This window comes from Lithobates pipiens, unplaced genomic scaffold (assembly GCF_037356315.1).
Source record: "Lithobates pipiens isolate NorthernLeopardFrog02 unplaced genomic scaffold, aLitPip1_a1.2 Scaffold_19, whole genome shotgun sequence".
NCBI lineage: Eukaryota > Metazoa > Chordata > Amphibia > Anura > Ranidae > Lithobates > Lithobates pipiens.
Window position 1 is genome coordinate 561,065,588 of NW_027507764.1, and position 14,434 is coordinate 561,080,021.

At 43.9% G+C, this 14,434-nt stretch overlaps 1 protein-coding gene across 11 annotated transcripts in view; it reads right to left on the bottom strand.

Annotated features, from left to right (window-relative positions):
* Positions 1–1,466: 1,466 nt before the first annotated feature.
* Positions 1,467–14,434, bottom strand: part of CYRIB (CYFIP related Rac1 interactor B) — a 252,104-nt gene continuing 239,136 nt past the window's right edge. For all 11 annotated transcript variants that reach the window (XM_077493344.1, XM_077493339.1, XM_077493338.1 and 8 more), the window contains 2 exons: positions 13,219–13,289; positions 1,467–2,309 (listed from right to left, as the gene is read on the bottom strand). In XM_077493344.1, the coding sequence (XP_077349470.1) occupies positions 2,246–2,309; positions 13,219–13,289 (135 nt within the window). In that variant the 3' untranslated portion in view covers positions 1,467–2,245. The remainder of the gene's footprint in view (positions 2,310–13,218; positions 13,290–14,434) is intronic.

The following is a 14,434-nucleotide window of genomic DNA, read 5'->3' on the forward strand; positions in this document are numbered from 1 at the left end:
GTCCATACATCCTTCTTCTGTCTCCTCTCCGGAGACACTGCAGAGAGCACAGCGCTGACGTTTCTTATATTGGGAGGGCGGGGCCACCCGTCACCTGACCCCGCCCCTCTGACGCTGGAGAGGGAAGCCAGGGGTTCCCCAGTGACGTGTGGGTGACCCCGCCCCCTCTGATGTAACGGAAACCTGCGTTACATCAGAGGGGGCAGGGTCACCCACACGTCACTGTGGCTAATACAGAGAACACTCATTGAGTGTTCTCTGTATTACGGAGACCCGACAATTTAGCCGCAAGTGATTTTAAAGGACTTTTTTTCCTGCACAAATGACACTTTGTGCAGCAACAGTTCTAAGCACCAGAAACATGCGCCCCTTCACAGGCATACTATAGATACCCCCCAGCTACGAAATTTAAAACTTTTTTTTGCATTGATCCATGTCCCCTGGGGCAGGACCCGGGTCCCCAAACACTTTTTAGGACAGTAATCTGCATATTACCCTTTAAAATGAGCACTTTAGATTTTTCCCATAGACTTGTATAGGGTGTTCCGGCTTTTCGAATTTGCTGCGAACAGCCCAAATTGTTCACTGTTCGCTGAACAGGCGAACAGGCAATGTTCGAGTAGAACATGAGTTCGACTCGAACTCGAAGCTCATCCCTAATCATTACCATTTGCGTGAAATGCCTCTACCTCTTTGTGCCCTGCTCCATCTGTCAACCACTTGTCATATAAAGCTTCAATAAAAAGATTTTTGGAAGTGCAGCCATCTGGAATTATTTCTTCATGTTTCACAGCAACCGAGCTGGGCTAGCACTTGACTAGTGTGTGTGGGGATTAACCAGAGACTCACTCACTTGAAGCGGCATTTCTTGTTTCATACTAGACTGGAGTGTCTTTATAAAGAACTGCGAAAGCTATGCCCAAAGAAAGCAAGCAAAGAGAATAGGACTAGTCACTAGTATCGCCTGTAGTAGATCTTTTTCTCATTACTGCCTTGTTCTGCACTGTGTGTGTATATATATATATATATATATATATATATAGCCAGCCATCTTGGTAGAGGCAGAGCTTCCACATATCACAGCTCCCACCTGAGGTCTGGTAGAGTAACAAATAAGAAGCAGGAGAGGTGGAGGAAACCCAGATTCACACAGTAAAGAATCAGGGAGATCCTTGCACTGCAGGTTCTTAAGTAAACCTTCCTCTACAGCAAGAACAGTAAGCAGCACAGAGTCGCATCACCAAATCTTCTGAGACTAGCAAAGACAACACTGCCTTAGATGATCACATGCTGTGGATAAACTGGAAGTGCTCTGCTGTTTTTCACAAGAAACTCAAGGCAATAGGAAAAAAATTCAGCATACTGTTCAGACGCAATTAAAATGTTTGCATGTTCCCTATAAAAAGGCGCATGTTTACTGTTTCAGTTCAGGTTCACTTTAAGTAGAATTACATACCAGGCCACACTTAGAAAAATGAAAGCTGATTTTTATTATTTTAACAGCCATCCATTTGACATAAACATGCATACGTAATTCTGATACGCACACATCACATTATTTATGTTAGTCTTCAAAGAATTAAACATACAACATACATCCTTACAAAAATGAGTCAAAATGCAACCTAAAAAGTTTCCTGTTTCTAATTCAAAAAGAAAAAAAAACATTGTGCTGGGTACCATTTTTGTACAACAGTTAATTTAAACACCTCTGTTCATTTTTTTCTTGGCTGCACATGAGAAAACAAAAAGCTGAAACAATAATAAAAAAATTTTCATTTTTTTTCTTTCTTTAAACAGTAGAAATCGGCAGTTTCGCCATGCAGTTTAAGCAATATTAAATATTAGTTTAATTTTTTTTTCTGGCAGAGGAAAAAAAAAATAAGTTTAAAAATATTAAGTTCAAGTCACAGAATCTTCCCCCAACACAGAGGAAAAACTTAACGCAATGCAGAAATAGCTGCCAATGAAACGGCCATTTTGAAAATGTTTAAACTGCCTCCCAGGGTTTTTTTTTTTTTTCTCATTGATTTTGGCACAAAAATGAAGATGGAGCTTATGTAAGAACAAGAACAAGGATTAAAAAGGAGGGTAAAGAAAAGGCAGATGACAGACAGCAGCAGTGGAGGGAGGAGGGGGGGCTGGGCAGAAATGGTCATCGCAACCACTAAAAACTGGAACGTCTTAGTCGTTGCGGAATACTGTCTTATGTCCACAGCAGGATTTGTGCACGGCTTCACCACCGTTATTGCAGCATCGCCTTGATTTGCTTCGAGGTAGTTTCGTCGTTCAAATGTTTCGTTGTGTACCTGGAGAATATCAGAGATCAGATTTTAAATTATGAACACAAGTTAACTAAAAGTCAAAAATTTAAAGGCAATTTCTATTGTTTTTATGCAATCATACAAAATGTGGACTCTGGGCAAACTGGTAAATAAACAGTTCCCGTCTTGTTGTTCAATGTACATTGCAAGGATTTTAACAAATCCTTGTTGCAGATTCCTACCTTTTGTTATTCTGAAGAAAATAGGATTTTTATAACATCTTACCTGTAAGATCATTAAAATCCTTTTCTTTGAGAAGATCACAGGACAGAGCCACAGTATTTCCTGATGGTTATATAGGCACCACTAGGTTATGGACACTGGCACACCCTAGACAGCAAGTTTAGCTCACTATATAACCCCCCCCCCCCCCCCCGCCTTACTGGGAGTACCTCAGTTTTGTAGCAAAGCAATATATGTGTATTAGAAGGGGGGAGGGACCTCTGTGTCTCGTGATGTACTCGAAGAAAAGGAAAGGTAAGCTGTTATAAAAATCCTATTTTCTTTTTCGTACATCACGGGACACAGCTACAGTATTTACTGACAGGATGTCCCAGAGCAATGCTATCTGAGGGGAGGGAGAAACAACAAAAGTAGGCTGCAATCAGACCCGAGGACCTTGTACCGCTGCCTGCAGCACACTGCACCCAAAGGCGATATCCCCATGTCTTCTCACATCCACCTGATAGAATCTGGCGAATGTATGGACTGAAGACCAACTTGCGGCCTTGTAGATTTGAGACATTAAGGCCAGGTGATGCACTGACCATGAAGCACTAACAGCCCTGGTGGAGTGCGATTTGATTTGAAAAGGTGGAACTTTTCTCTTCAAACCATAAGCTTGAACAATTACCTGTAGAATCCACTTAGCAATGGTAGATTTTGACGCTGCCTGTCCTTTTTTAGGACCTTCAAGCAACACAAACAAAACATCCATTTTGCGAATCGTTTAGCAGTCACTTCCAAATAGGTTTTGACCGCTCTCACTACATCCAGAGAATGTAGTGACTTTTCTTCCGTAGAACAGGGATCTGGAAAAATTAAGGCAGAAAAATATCCTGGTTTAGATGAAAACCTGAAACCACCATTGGTAGAAAGCTAGGATGAGGACGTCACGCAATACTACTCTATCCTTGTGCAAGATTAAATATGACAAGAGCTGCAAATTCTGATACCCTTCTTGCAGAAGAAATGGCTACCAGAAAAATTTGCTTCCTTGTCAAAAGGACCAAGCTCAAAAAGCTGTTTCTGAGATGCCAACCCCTAAATTCACACCAGGAGACATATGCCTTCCAGACTCTAAAATAAATGACTCTGGAAGCTGGCTTCCTTGGATTAATCAAGGTAGAAATCACTGGGCCTGAAAACCCACGACTCTTTAGAATGTGGGTTTCAATAGCCAAACCGTTAAAGTTAGCATTTGTAAGGTAGGGTGGAACACTGGTCCCTGCGATAGCAGGTCTGGACATGGTGGTAGGGTCCATGGGGACCCTACCGCGATCTTCACCATTTCTTCATACCAAGATTTTCTGGGCCACGCTGGGGCTACTAGAAGTACCAACTTTTTTCCTGCTTGATCCTGCAAAGAAATCATGGTAGCAGCAGAATAAGAGGGAATGCATAAATCAGTGAGAATTGATTCCACGGGGTCACCAACGTATCTGTCCTGCATGCAAGTGGATCCCTTGTTCTTGACACAAAGTTGTCGATCTTGTTGTTGAACCTGGACGCAAACAGATCTACACCTGGGATCCCCCATCTTTGGCATATAGCCAGGAAGATGTCGGGGTGAAGAGACCATTTCCCTGGGAACTGCTGGCAACTTAAGTAGTCCGCCTGCCAGTTCTCTACCCCTGGAATGAAAATTGCCGATATGCACGGCACATGCTTTTCTGTCCAGATTAGGATCTGGTTTACCTCATCCTGGGCTGCACGACTCCTGGTGCCGCCTTGGTGATTGATATAAGCCACTGCTGTAGCATTGTCGGATTGGATCCTGACAGGACAACCCTGCAACCTGAATGTCCAGGCCTTTAGGGCTAGGTAAGCCGCACGAATCTCTAGAATGTTGATGAGTAAGGTCCTCTTGGATTTGGCCCATTTCCCTTGGACAGTCATCTCTTCCAGAACTGCTCCTCAACCTGAAAGGCTGGCATCTGTTACCACCTTCCAGGTAACTGGTAAAAAGGATTTCCCTTTCCACAGATTCTCGGGTACCAACCACCAACTGAGGCTCTGACGCACTATTGGTGACAAGCGCATCAGAAAATCTAGCGCCTGGTCTTTCTTGTTCCAGGCAGAAAGGATACTGTTTTGCAGCAGTCTCGAATGAAACCGAGCTTGAATGAAGCCATCATCTTTCCCAACAACCTCATACAAAGGTAAATAGAAGGACTCTTCTTTTCCCTGACTACCTGAACCAGCTCCTTTATGGCACTGATTTTTACCTGGGGTAAAAACACCCTCTTCTATGGCCAGACCCAAGTACTCAAGTCTTCTTACTGGTTTTAAAGAGAAGACTTCTCTAGGTTGAGGAACCAACCTAGGTATTCCAGGTAGTTGACTGTGGTGACCAAACTTTGGTCTAAGTGGGCCACTGACCGGTCTATTAAGAGCAGTTCATCTAGGTACGCTATAAACGTTATACCCTGGGCCCTTAATCTGACCAAAGGAGGAGACTGGACCTTTGTGAACACCCGAGGTGCAGTAGCTAGACCAAAAGGCAGAGATACAAACTGAAAATTCGTTTTTTCCACTTTGAAACACAGATATTTCTGATGAGCGGGGAAAATAGGTACATGCAGGTATGCATCCTTGATGTCTATTGATGCCAGAAGTTCTCCTCCCTGTAGGATGGAGACTACTGATCGGATTGATTCCATGCGAAAAGATCTAATTTTTAGGAACCGGTTTAGATCTTTGAGATCTAGGATGGGTCTGACATCTCCATTTAGCTTTGGCACCGTGAAAAGGTTTGGATAAAACCCCAATTCCTGCTTATGCATGGGAACCACCATGATTGCTTTTTGCGACAAAAGTCGCTCCAACACTTGAAAGCGAGACTTCTCTTGGAACATTTGATCTAAGGAAACGAGGAGACGGGAATTCTCGGAACTCAAGTTTGTAACCTAGAGTTATTGTAGAGACCACCGGTCTGTCCTGAAAATCCTCCTGCCAGAACCTTGAGAACTGTAGCAGTCTTCCCCGCACTCGAACGAGCGGGGGCGCCCCTTCATAAAGAGGCTTTAGCGTTGTGTCTTGTAGATTTCCTCCCCCGGGACTTCTTTTGTCCCTGGGGTTGACTCTGAGTTTTACCTCTTGAACCTGACGGTGGAGGCCATCACGACTGCTTGGAGGCTGATGCCCCTGGCACTGGAGAAAGAGCCTGTTAAGAAAAGGAGTAAACTTCCCTCATTTAAACTGGCAAAAGGGTACTTTTCTCACTTGAGATTTTTTGGGATATAATTGTCCAAATCCTCCTTAAAACAGCCTTACACCACGGAAAGGAAAAACAGCCAGGAGCTTTTTGCATGGCATTTTGGCTGACCAATTTTTCAACCATAGGATTCTACGCATATGCACCAACCCAAGCATAAGGCGAGAGGTCTGAAGGATAAAATCTCCGATTGTGTCAACTACAAAACACAAAGCCACTGGCAGGTTGGCTAACTCCCAGGCCTCCTGTTCAGGGAGAACCTTGAGCACCTGCTTCAGGTGGTCTCTCAAGGATTGACAAATCCCAATTGCCACCACTGTAGGTTGAGCTACTGAACCTGCCAAGGAAAATAATTTTTTTTTAACAGGAATTCCAATTTTATCGGTTGGATTCCTAAGCATTTGAGCGTTGTCAACGGGACAAATCAGACTTTTATTCAGAGGATATAGCGGCGTCAATTGCCGGTATACACAACAACTTTGTGAATCTTTCCCCCATAGGATAAAACATTGAAAACTTTTTAGGAGGGAAAAAAATGTTTATCTGGGTGATCCCACTCAGAATAAGCTTTTCCAGAAAGAAATTAACAGGGAAAGCATGCGCAGCTTGAGAAGGCTTCAGTGAACCCAAACAAGATGTGGGTTTTTCAACCGACCCAGTTACGGGTAACTTAAATGTGGAGGGGACCATTTCAGTAAGAGATTGCACCAGCAATTTCTCATCCTGTGAAGCTGAAGAGGGTCCTTCCCCACTTGATTCCTCAGAAGAGGAGTCATCAGTCTCATCCCGGCCCTCTGAGGGGGATTCGTCTCCCCTTTCCCAGAGTTCCTTTGTTTGAGCGTCCTGGGTGATAGACTGAGACCTAATACGTTTTCTTCTACTTTGTGAAGATGCGATTAAGGCCATTAATCTTTCCTCTAATCCACTTATGGCTGAGGAAAAAACCTCCTGAGTAGTAAATACAGGGGCTGAAATGCCAGAAGCAGTTGCAGCCCCTGACCCCGACAGATCAGCCTCCTTAGGTCCTTTAGGGGGAAATGGTGCTGCGGGGGGGTCCTCAGAGCCCGAGGGAGATCCCTTTGAGCCCCTATTTCTCAGCGTATTTATACCTCCCCTTCAGCATTTGTGCTTGGCACTATGGGCAGGGGTACTACCAGAAACTACCACTGCTAAGCAATATAGTCCAGCAACTGCCACTGCTATCAAGGCTCAGTCTGATGCCAAGTAAATGTTTGCCTGGGAATGCCTGTGTCACCCACAATCACATGGCCCCCATCTGCTCTGTGTCCCTCCTTGAGCTGTGTGCACCTACAAAAGAGTAGGTAGCTTTGTATAGCCCGCGCTGTGGGCGTTAAATCACGCCGACGTCACGCTAAAGCTCTAGGCTCGGAGGAGCGTGCAGCTTGTGACACACAGACTAGACTGACAAGCATGGAAAAGTATGTGCTCTTAACAGCCGCCGGTGGTGACTTTAGGCACAGTACACACTTACTTAAAGGAGAAAACCCACAAGAATTAGAAAAATTCCTTATCCGGCTACAGGGTTCTGGGTAACAGACCCACTCTTCACCTCTCACGGTGGGTTCCGTTTAGAAAACCTTCAGGGACTGGGCCCCCCCCCCTTTTTTTTTTTTAAACGGGGATCCCAGCCCTGGGCCTGTAAAGCACCCTGCCAGGAATATGGCTGAAAAAAAAACAAATACTGGATCCCAGGGCCCAGCTCTAAAAAGAGAAGGGTTACCGGTAAAACCTTGTTTCTTCGGACACAAGGTCTGAGTACCAGTCAATCTGGCCTGGAAAAGACACTTTGAATAGATCCAGTTACATGGCTTGCCCCAATAAGGAATATTCCAGCGGAGCTCAGCACAGCACATCTTTACTTGTGACCAACACCTAAGACACTGGCAAAAAAACTGAGGTACTCGCAGTAAGTAGAGGGGTTATATACGGGGCTAAACTTCCTGTCTAGGGTGTGCCACTGTCCAGCATCTAGTGGTGCCTATATAACCATCAGTAAATACTGTGGCTCTGTGTCCCGTGATGTACGAAAAAGAAATCCCTGTGTTTTTGTCCGTCTCCATGCGATAAGCGAATATAATGGGGGTGGTTTCATAAATATCAATTGCACCTGCAGGGCTCTAATGAGGAAAATTGCAGGGTCTCCCTGCATCCCTTTAGGACGGGATTTCCTATTGGGAGTATCTCACCAAAAATTAAATTTTTGTTGCAGAGGATGCCTGAAATCTGACATATATCTTAGTGCGGACTGTGAAAATCAGTGAGTCAATTACACAAGAAATTATGATTCTGGAGGAGGTTCTGTACACATTCTGTCTACAGAACACCTCCAGGTAGCTGTATTGCATAGCATTTACAGAAAATTACATTGGTGCAAATTTAAAAGGAAAGGTCATTTTTAATAACATTCAATTACAATAAGACTTGTGTCGTAATTGTATACGCTATATTATTTTTTTGTATTTACTATTTTTTTTCCCCCATGAAAGGGGAGTTACCCTTAAAGTAGGCAGCCAGGTTAAGCGACACATTAAAGTTGAGGACAAACCCCAAGACTGAAGAGTTCACCTTTGTTCTCTCTAATCCTGTAAACATGTTCACTAAAATGACAGCACTGTGCAAACCAATATGGCCTTGGCTGCCTCGAAATGCTGAGCCTACCTTTTCCTAAGTGCTGCCAATATACAGATGCAGGTATTTATACCACCTGTGTTTTTCTCCCACAGGACCCCAACAACTGTGTTTAAACTGACAATCGACTTAACCACTTGCCTACTGGGCACTTAAACCCCCCTCCTGCCCAGACCCTTTTACAGCTTTTTGTGCTCTCACATTTTGAATGACAATTACTCAGTCATGTAACACTGTACCCAAAATATTTTTTTGTCCTTTTTTTCATACAAATAAAGCATTCTTTTGGTGGTATTTGATCACCTCTGGGTTTTTATTTTTTGCGCTATAAATGAAAAAAGACAGAAAATTTCAAAAAAAAAAAAAAAACCATTTTTCTTTGTTTCTGTGATAAAATTTAGCAAATTATTAGTTTTTCTTTTTTAAATTTTGGCCACAATTTATACTACTACATATCTTTGGTAAAAATAACCCAAATTAGTGGATATTGTTTGGTCTTTGTGAAAGCTAGAGAGTCTACAAGCTGTGGTGCAAATCATAAAAAAAATTGATCACACCTGATGTACTGACGGCCTCATTTCTCATTCTCATCTCATTTCTTGCGACACGAACAAGCCTGGAAAGTACTAATACCCCCCAAATTACCTCTATTTTGAAAGTATTCCAAGATATGTAGTAAGAGGCATGGTGAGGTTTCTGATGTTGTCCTTTTTTCCCACAATTCTTTGCAAAATTAAGTTGTTGTTTTTCCCCCACAAAATTGTCATTGCAATAGGATATTTCTCTCACATAGCATGTGTATACCACAAATGACACCCCAAAATACAGTCTGCTACTCCTGAGTATTATGACACCACATGTGTGGGACTTTCACAGCCTGGCCACAAAGAGAGGCCCAACATGCAGGGAGCGCCATCACATGTTCTAGGAGCATAAATTACACATCTAACTTGTTGACTACCTATTACACTTTTGAAGGCCCTGGAGTACCAGGACAATGACACGTGACACCAATATGTGGCACTAATGACAAATGGCGCTGTTGGGTGGCACTGGGGACAGTTGGGTGGCACTGGGGACAGTTGGGTGGCACTGGGGACAGTTGGGTGGCACTGGGGACAGTTGGGTGGCACTGGGGACAGTTGGGTGGCACTGGGGACAGTTGGCGCTGTTGGGTGGCACTGGGGACAGTTGGCGCTGTTGGGTGGCACTGGGGACAGTTGGCGCTGTTGGGTGGCACTGGGGACAGTTGGCGCTGTTGGGTGGCACTGGGGACAGTTGGCGCTGTTGGGTGGCACTGGGGACAGTTGGCGCTGTGTTGAGATTTTTCACTCACCGCTGCAGCCGTTCACTCTCCCTCTTCACACGCTGTCTCTGTGTGAGGAGGGAGAGCCGGTGATGAGAGATGATCTCATATGTTTACATATGAGACCATCGCTCATTGGAAGCTCCGATCGTGTGCTAAATGGCCGCTGTGATTGGCTGTGTCCAAGGGACACTGCCAACACAGAATTTTCAGGATGTGCGCCCACGGCGGCGCGCATTGGGGAAGTAAACAGCAGGACGTTCAGGGACACCCTCCCGGTAATTGGCGTCTGCGCTGTAGACGTCTTTCGTCTATAGCGCAGGTGCGAAATGGTTAAAGTACTCATCAGAGGAAAAGGCGTGTTTACATGCTGAAGTGGGAGATGCATATGAGAAGGCTCAAAGAAAAATGTGTGGATAGGCTACTTGCTTGTGTCTTCTCATTGATTCTGGTTCAACAACAATCTTCCTACAAGAATTTACAAGTAAATGTAACATTTTAGGCAAGGTATTTACCTGTAAAACTTTCCTGTGCAGACTCCAAAAGCCTTGGGAATACTGTAGAGCAGTGGTCTCCAAACTGTAACTTGGGTGCCAGATGCAGCCCTTTGCTTTCTTTTATCTGGCCCTTGGGGCACCAATTCTCCCACTGACACCAACAATGGGGCACTTTTCCTCCCAATGATACAAAACAATGGGGCACTATTCCTCCACCTAGTACCAAATGTGGTACCAGAGAGTTTCTCTCTGTAGCCATTTATTATATAGAGCTCTTCTGGTGGTCACCCTGTATTTGGCTGATCAACTTTATTTCGTTTATTCATTTTAGATGTTTCTGAACTATTCTTGGTTCATTGTGCTATCTGACAACATTTCTGTCCATCTCCTCATATGGCTTATCAGTAATTAGCACAAACATGCATTGATTCAACTACAACCTGTTTTCCCAGGTAACAATAGGTTTAATTGTACAACTTATCTCTTGTATTATGCATGTTATAATCTGACTATACCCAATCGTTTCTATCCCCTTTTTACAAAACACAAAATAAATAACAAATATAAAATATTATGTTCTTCTCTGCAGACCTTAAGTTTTGATGCGTCGTCTTTTTTGTTGGCCATCTCTGTATTAATCCCATACTCTACTCCAATCTTATGAATTACAACTGTGAATGTACTACGAACCCTGGGGAACCCTGGCTCATTGGTGAGATAATTAAACATATTTTCATGTTTATCCTGATCTATTCGACGTGTAAATTAACACCAATTTAATATATTGATAATTACAATATATGACATTTCTGACTGTATAAATTTTCAGTTGATATTTAATTTTATTTTTTGAAATAATTTATAAACACTAAACATACTCTATTTGTATTTTATTATTTTAGCTATAATCAGTAGCTGCGTTATTTCCTGAAGAAGCTCGCACCTTGAGCGAAACATATAGAAAATTGCAGCTCAGCCTTGCTTTTGCTTTTATGTATAACATTTTGGGTAATTTTGTGGTTGTTCCACATTGTACCTTGTATGATCATTTTCTATGGTTATATAGTGATGTGTTGATTATCATTTATGTATGATGTATTAAATAAAATAGTTTTTTTAATAATTGATATTTAAACTGTTGACCTTATTGATCTGATACCGGTAAAAGTCCCAGGGTTGGTACTCCCCAGCCCGTTTTGGCCCCTTTTTCTTGTTTCTATACCAAATGTGGTGATGTTAACTCGACCGATGGACACTGTCCGCCCCCCTAAAGTCTTAAAGGGGTTGTAAAGTAAAAAAATTTTATTTTTTTTAAATAACAAACATGTCATACTTACCTCCACTGTGCAGCTCGTTTTGCACAGAGTGGCCCCGAACCTGCTCTTCTGGGGTCCCTCGGCGGCTGTCTCTGCTTCCTCCCGCAGGTGCTTCTCACGTTAATGCGAGCTCCCTCGCATTGGTGAGAAGCACTGCGGGTGCGCTCCCGTGATACAGCCGGCGGCTATAGCCGCTCGCTGTATCACAAGGCCCCTCCCCCCGGCGCGCTGCGTCATTGGATGTGATTGACAGCAGCGCGAGCCAATGGCTGCGCTGCTTTCAATCCATCCACTCCAGCCAATCAGCGGCCAGGCTGAGCGGCGAAGAGGACGGCGGGGGCGAGCGCGGGATTTTGGAGGGGTCAGGTAAGTAAAACGGGGGGACTGGGGGCGCCGGCAGTGTGAGATGTTTTTTCACCTTAATGCATAGAATGCATTAAGGTGAAAAAACATTTATCTTTACAACCCCTTTAAGGACAATAAACTGACCATTTAGAAAGTTTGGCGACCCCTGCTATAGAGTGTAACTCGAATGACAGCTATGAGTCTGCTAGGGCTAGGATGGCAGTGCCCAGCAGCAGTCTCAGGGCCTTTGGATGTCAAGACACAGGAACATTTTTACAGAAAAACAGCTTGCATAAAACATGTTAAATGAACATATAATCTTACGGGAAGATTCTTGTTGAAATGAATGGTCCGGCGACAGGGTCTCTTTAAAGCTGGATTCACACCTATGCATTTTTTGTGCTTTTTGCATTTTGCAGATTTGCACTACAAAACATGTTCCAAAAGAAGCCATGTTATATGGACTGTAGTGCAAATCTGCAAAATGCAAAAAAGCACGAAAAATGCATAGGTGTGAATCAAGCCTAACAGCAGGTGGTTCTGAGAATGCTAAAACTTGCCACAGGGGAAGGCAATCAAAACCCCAGTTCACACCAGTGCGGCTTTGAAATTGCACTGAATTATTTCCAGTGTGATCTGCACCTCCAATTTCATTGCAGCTTGCAAGATCATTTAACAGAAGTCTATGCAAGTTACAACTAAATACCAAAAAAGTAGTGCAGGAAGCTTTTTCTGCCCAGCAACGATTTAAACGTTTCCATTGCCGGCAACGGGTATAACTTTTCATGTGTTTTAGAACTGTCAAATCGCATGACAAATCACAACACTGTGAACCAGGGCTAAAGGTATTCTCTGTTTTTCTTTACCAATCAATGCAGGTTTTAAAACCACATTAATAAAACGTCTACATTTCATTACAGACTGCCAATAAAGCAGCAGTGGTGTGTTTTCATGTATCTGGTACATTCACAGAGCCTGTGATAAGGTACCCCTTATAAACACACTACGCTGCTCGGCCGGCTCTCAGTGGTGGAATCGCGCCTCATTACTTCCCAGCTCCTTTACACACCAGATGCTTCACATCAATGGCCGAGGGGGTCTTGGGAAAGAGACAGTGGGAAGGCTCAGGTGATACTCCCACTAACACCAGGCAATGAGCAGTCACGGTGGGGGCACTCTTACGATTTACACATGGACATATATTATCGTGATCTGCTATTTGCAGACACTAGTGCATGAAGAGAGGCCAGTCGGCAGTTCCAGGTTACTGACATCCGGTCATGGAACAAAGCGGTTGTGAGTTCTCAGAGCACACATATTTCATAACCAGTGCAGTGTACTGTACCTGAGAGCATTAAGGAGACCTTCTACACTGTTGGGGGGCTGTTCCTTGAGAACCTTGATACAGCCTTTCATCTGGAACAAAAGGCAAAAAAACATTAACCTCTTTACCATGTGCACATTATAGTTTTTGATGATAAAATAGTTCACATTACAATAACTTATGGTAAGCTAGGGGTCTAGGTTCAATAACAACTAATAGAGCAATCTGCATGGCATTTTTATGTTTGGTTGGATTTATCTGTGAGTTATACACAGAGGCACTGGGACACTACAGCCTGACCTGTTCTGAGCGGGAAAGATTGGAGAGGACAAGATCTTATTAAACTTACGGGGAAAAAAAGGCTATTTGGATGCTGGAACACTTTGCATTTCAAAATGGTCAGCAGATCCTGAAATATAGACAGAAGTTTATCTGCATGACCTCATGCTAATGACAAGCTGTTTCTCTACTTTTCCTTGTGTGTAAAGCCACTTTCACACTGAGGCGTTTCTAAACTGCCAGTAAAAACACTGAGCGCTTTTGAAGAGCTTTTCAGGCGCTTTCCATTCATTTCAATGGAGAGGGGAGTTTTTCACAGCCCTGCCAGCGAACTGCCCCAGTGTGAAAGCGTTCATTGATTTTAATGGAAATACGTTTTCGTGAGCGTGAAAGCGCCTGAAAAGCGCCTGAAAAGCACCTGAAAAGCGCCTCAGTGTGAAAGTGGTCCAAGGCCCATCTGTTTAGGTCCGTCAACTTTTCGGGTGGATTTGATCAGATGGTCCATGTATCCTCAGATGGTCCATGTAACCAGCAGTGTCCAATTACACCCACCTACCTCCGATCTCGTCTGCCAAAAACACACGGAATAGGATCTGTTTTCTTCCATGTAGGTGGACTATAAGTGGCCCCACCACAGACTAGAGGTGGCTCAGTCTGTGTCAGCTCTGCATAAACTAAGCGGACACGGACCTGTCAGCAGCTCGCTCTGCTCAGCAAAAAAATTCCCTGCAGAACAAAGCAGATCCGCCCAGTGTGAAAGGGGCCTAAAGCCTAGCATACAATGGCCGATTCAATGTTGGCTCATGAGCATGGCATGCAGTCCGACAGAAGCCAGCTATTGGGACGGCTTCTGTCAAAGGATCATGGGCTGAAAAAAAAAAGGTCTACCAACCGGCTCCCGATCAGCGCTCTCGGCCAAATAGCTGAGAGCGCTGATCAGAATTTTCTGACAAGGGGG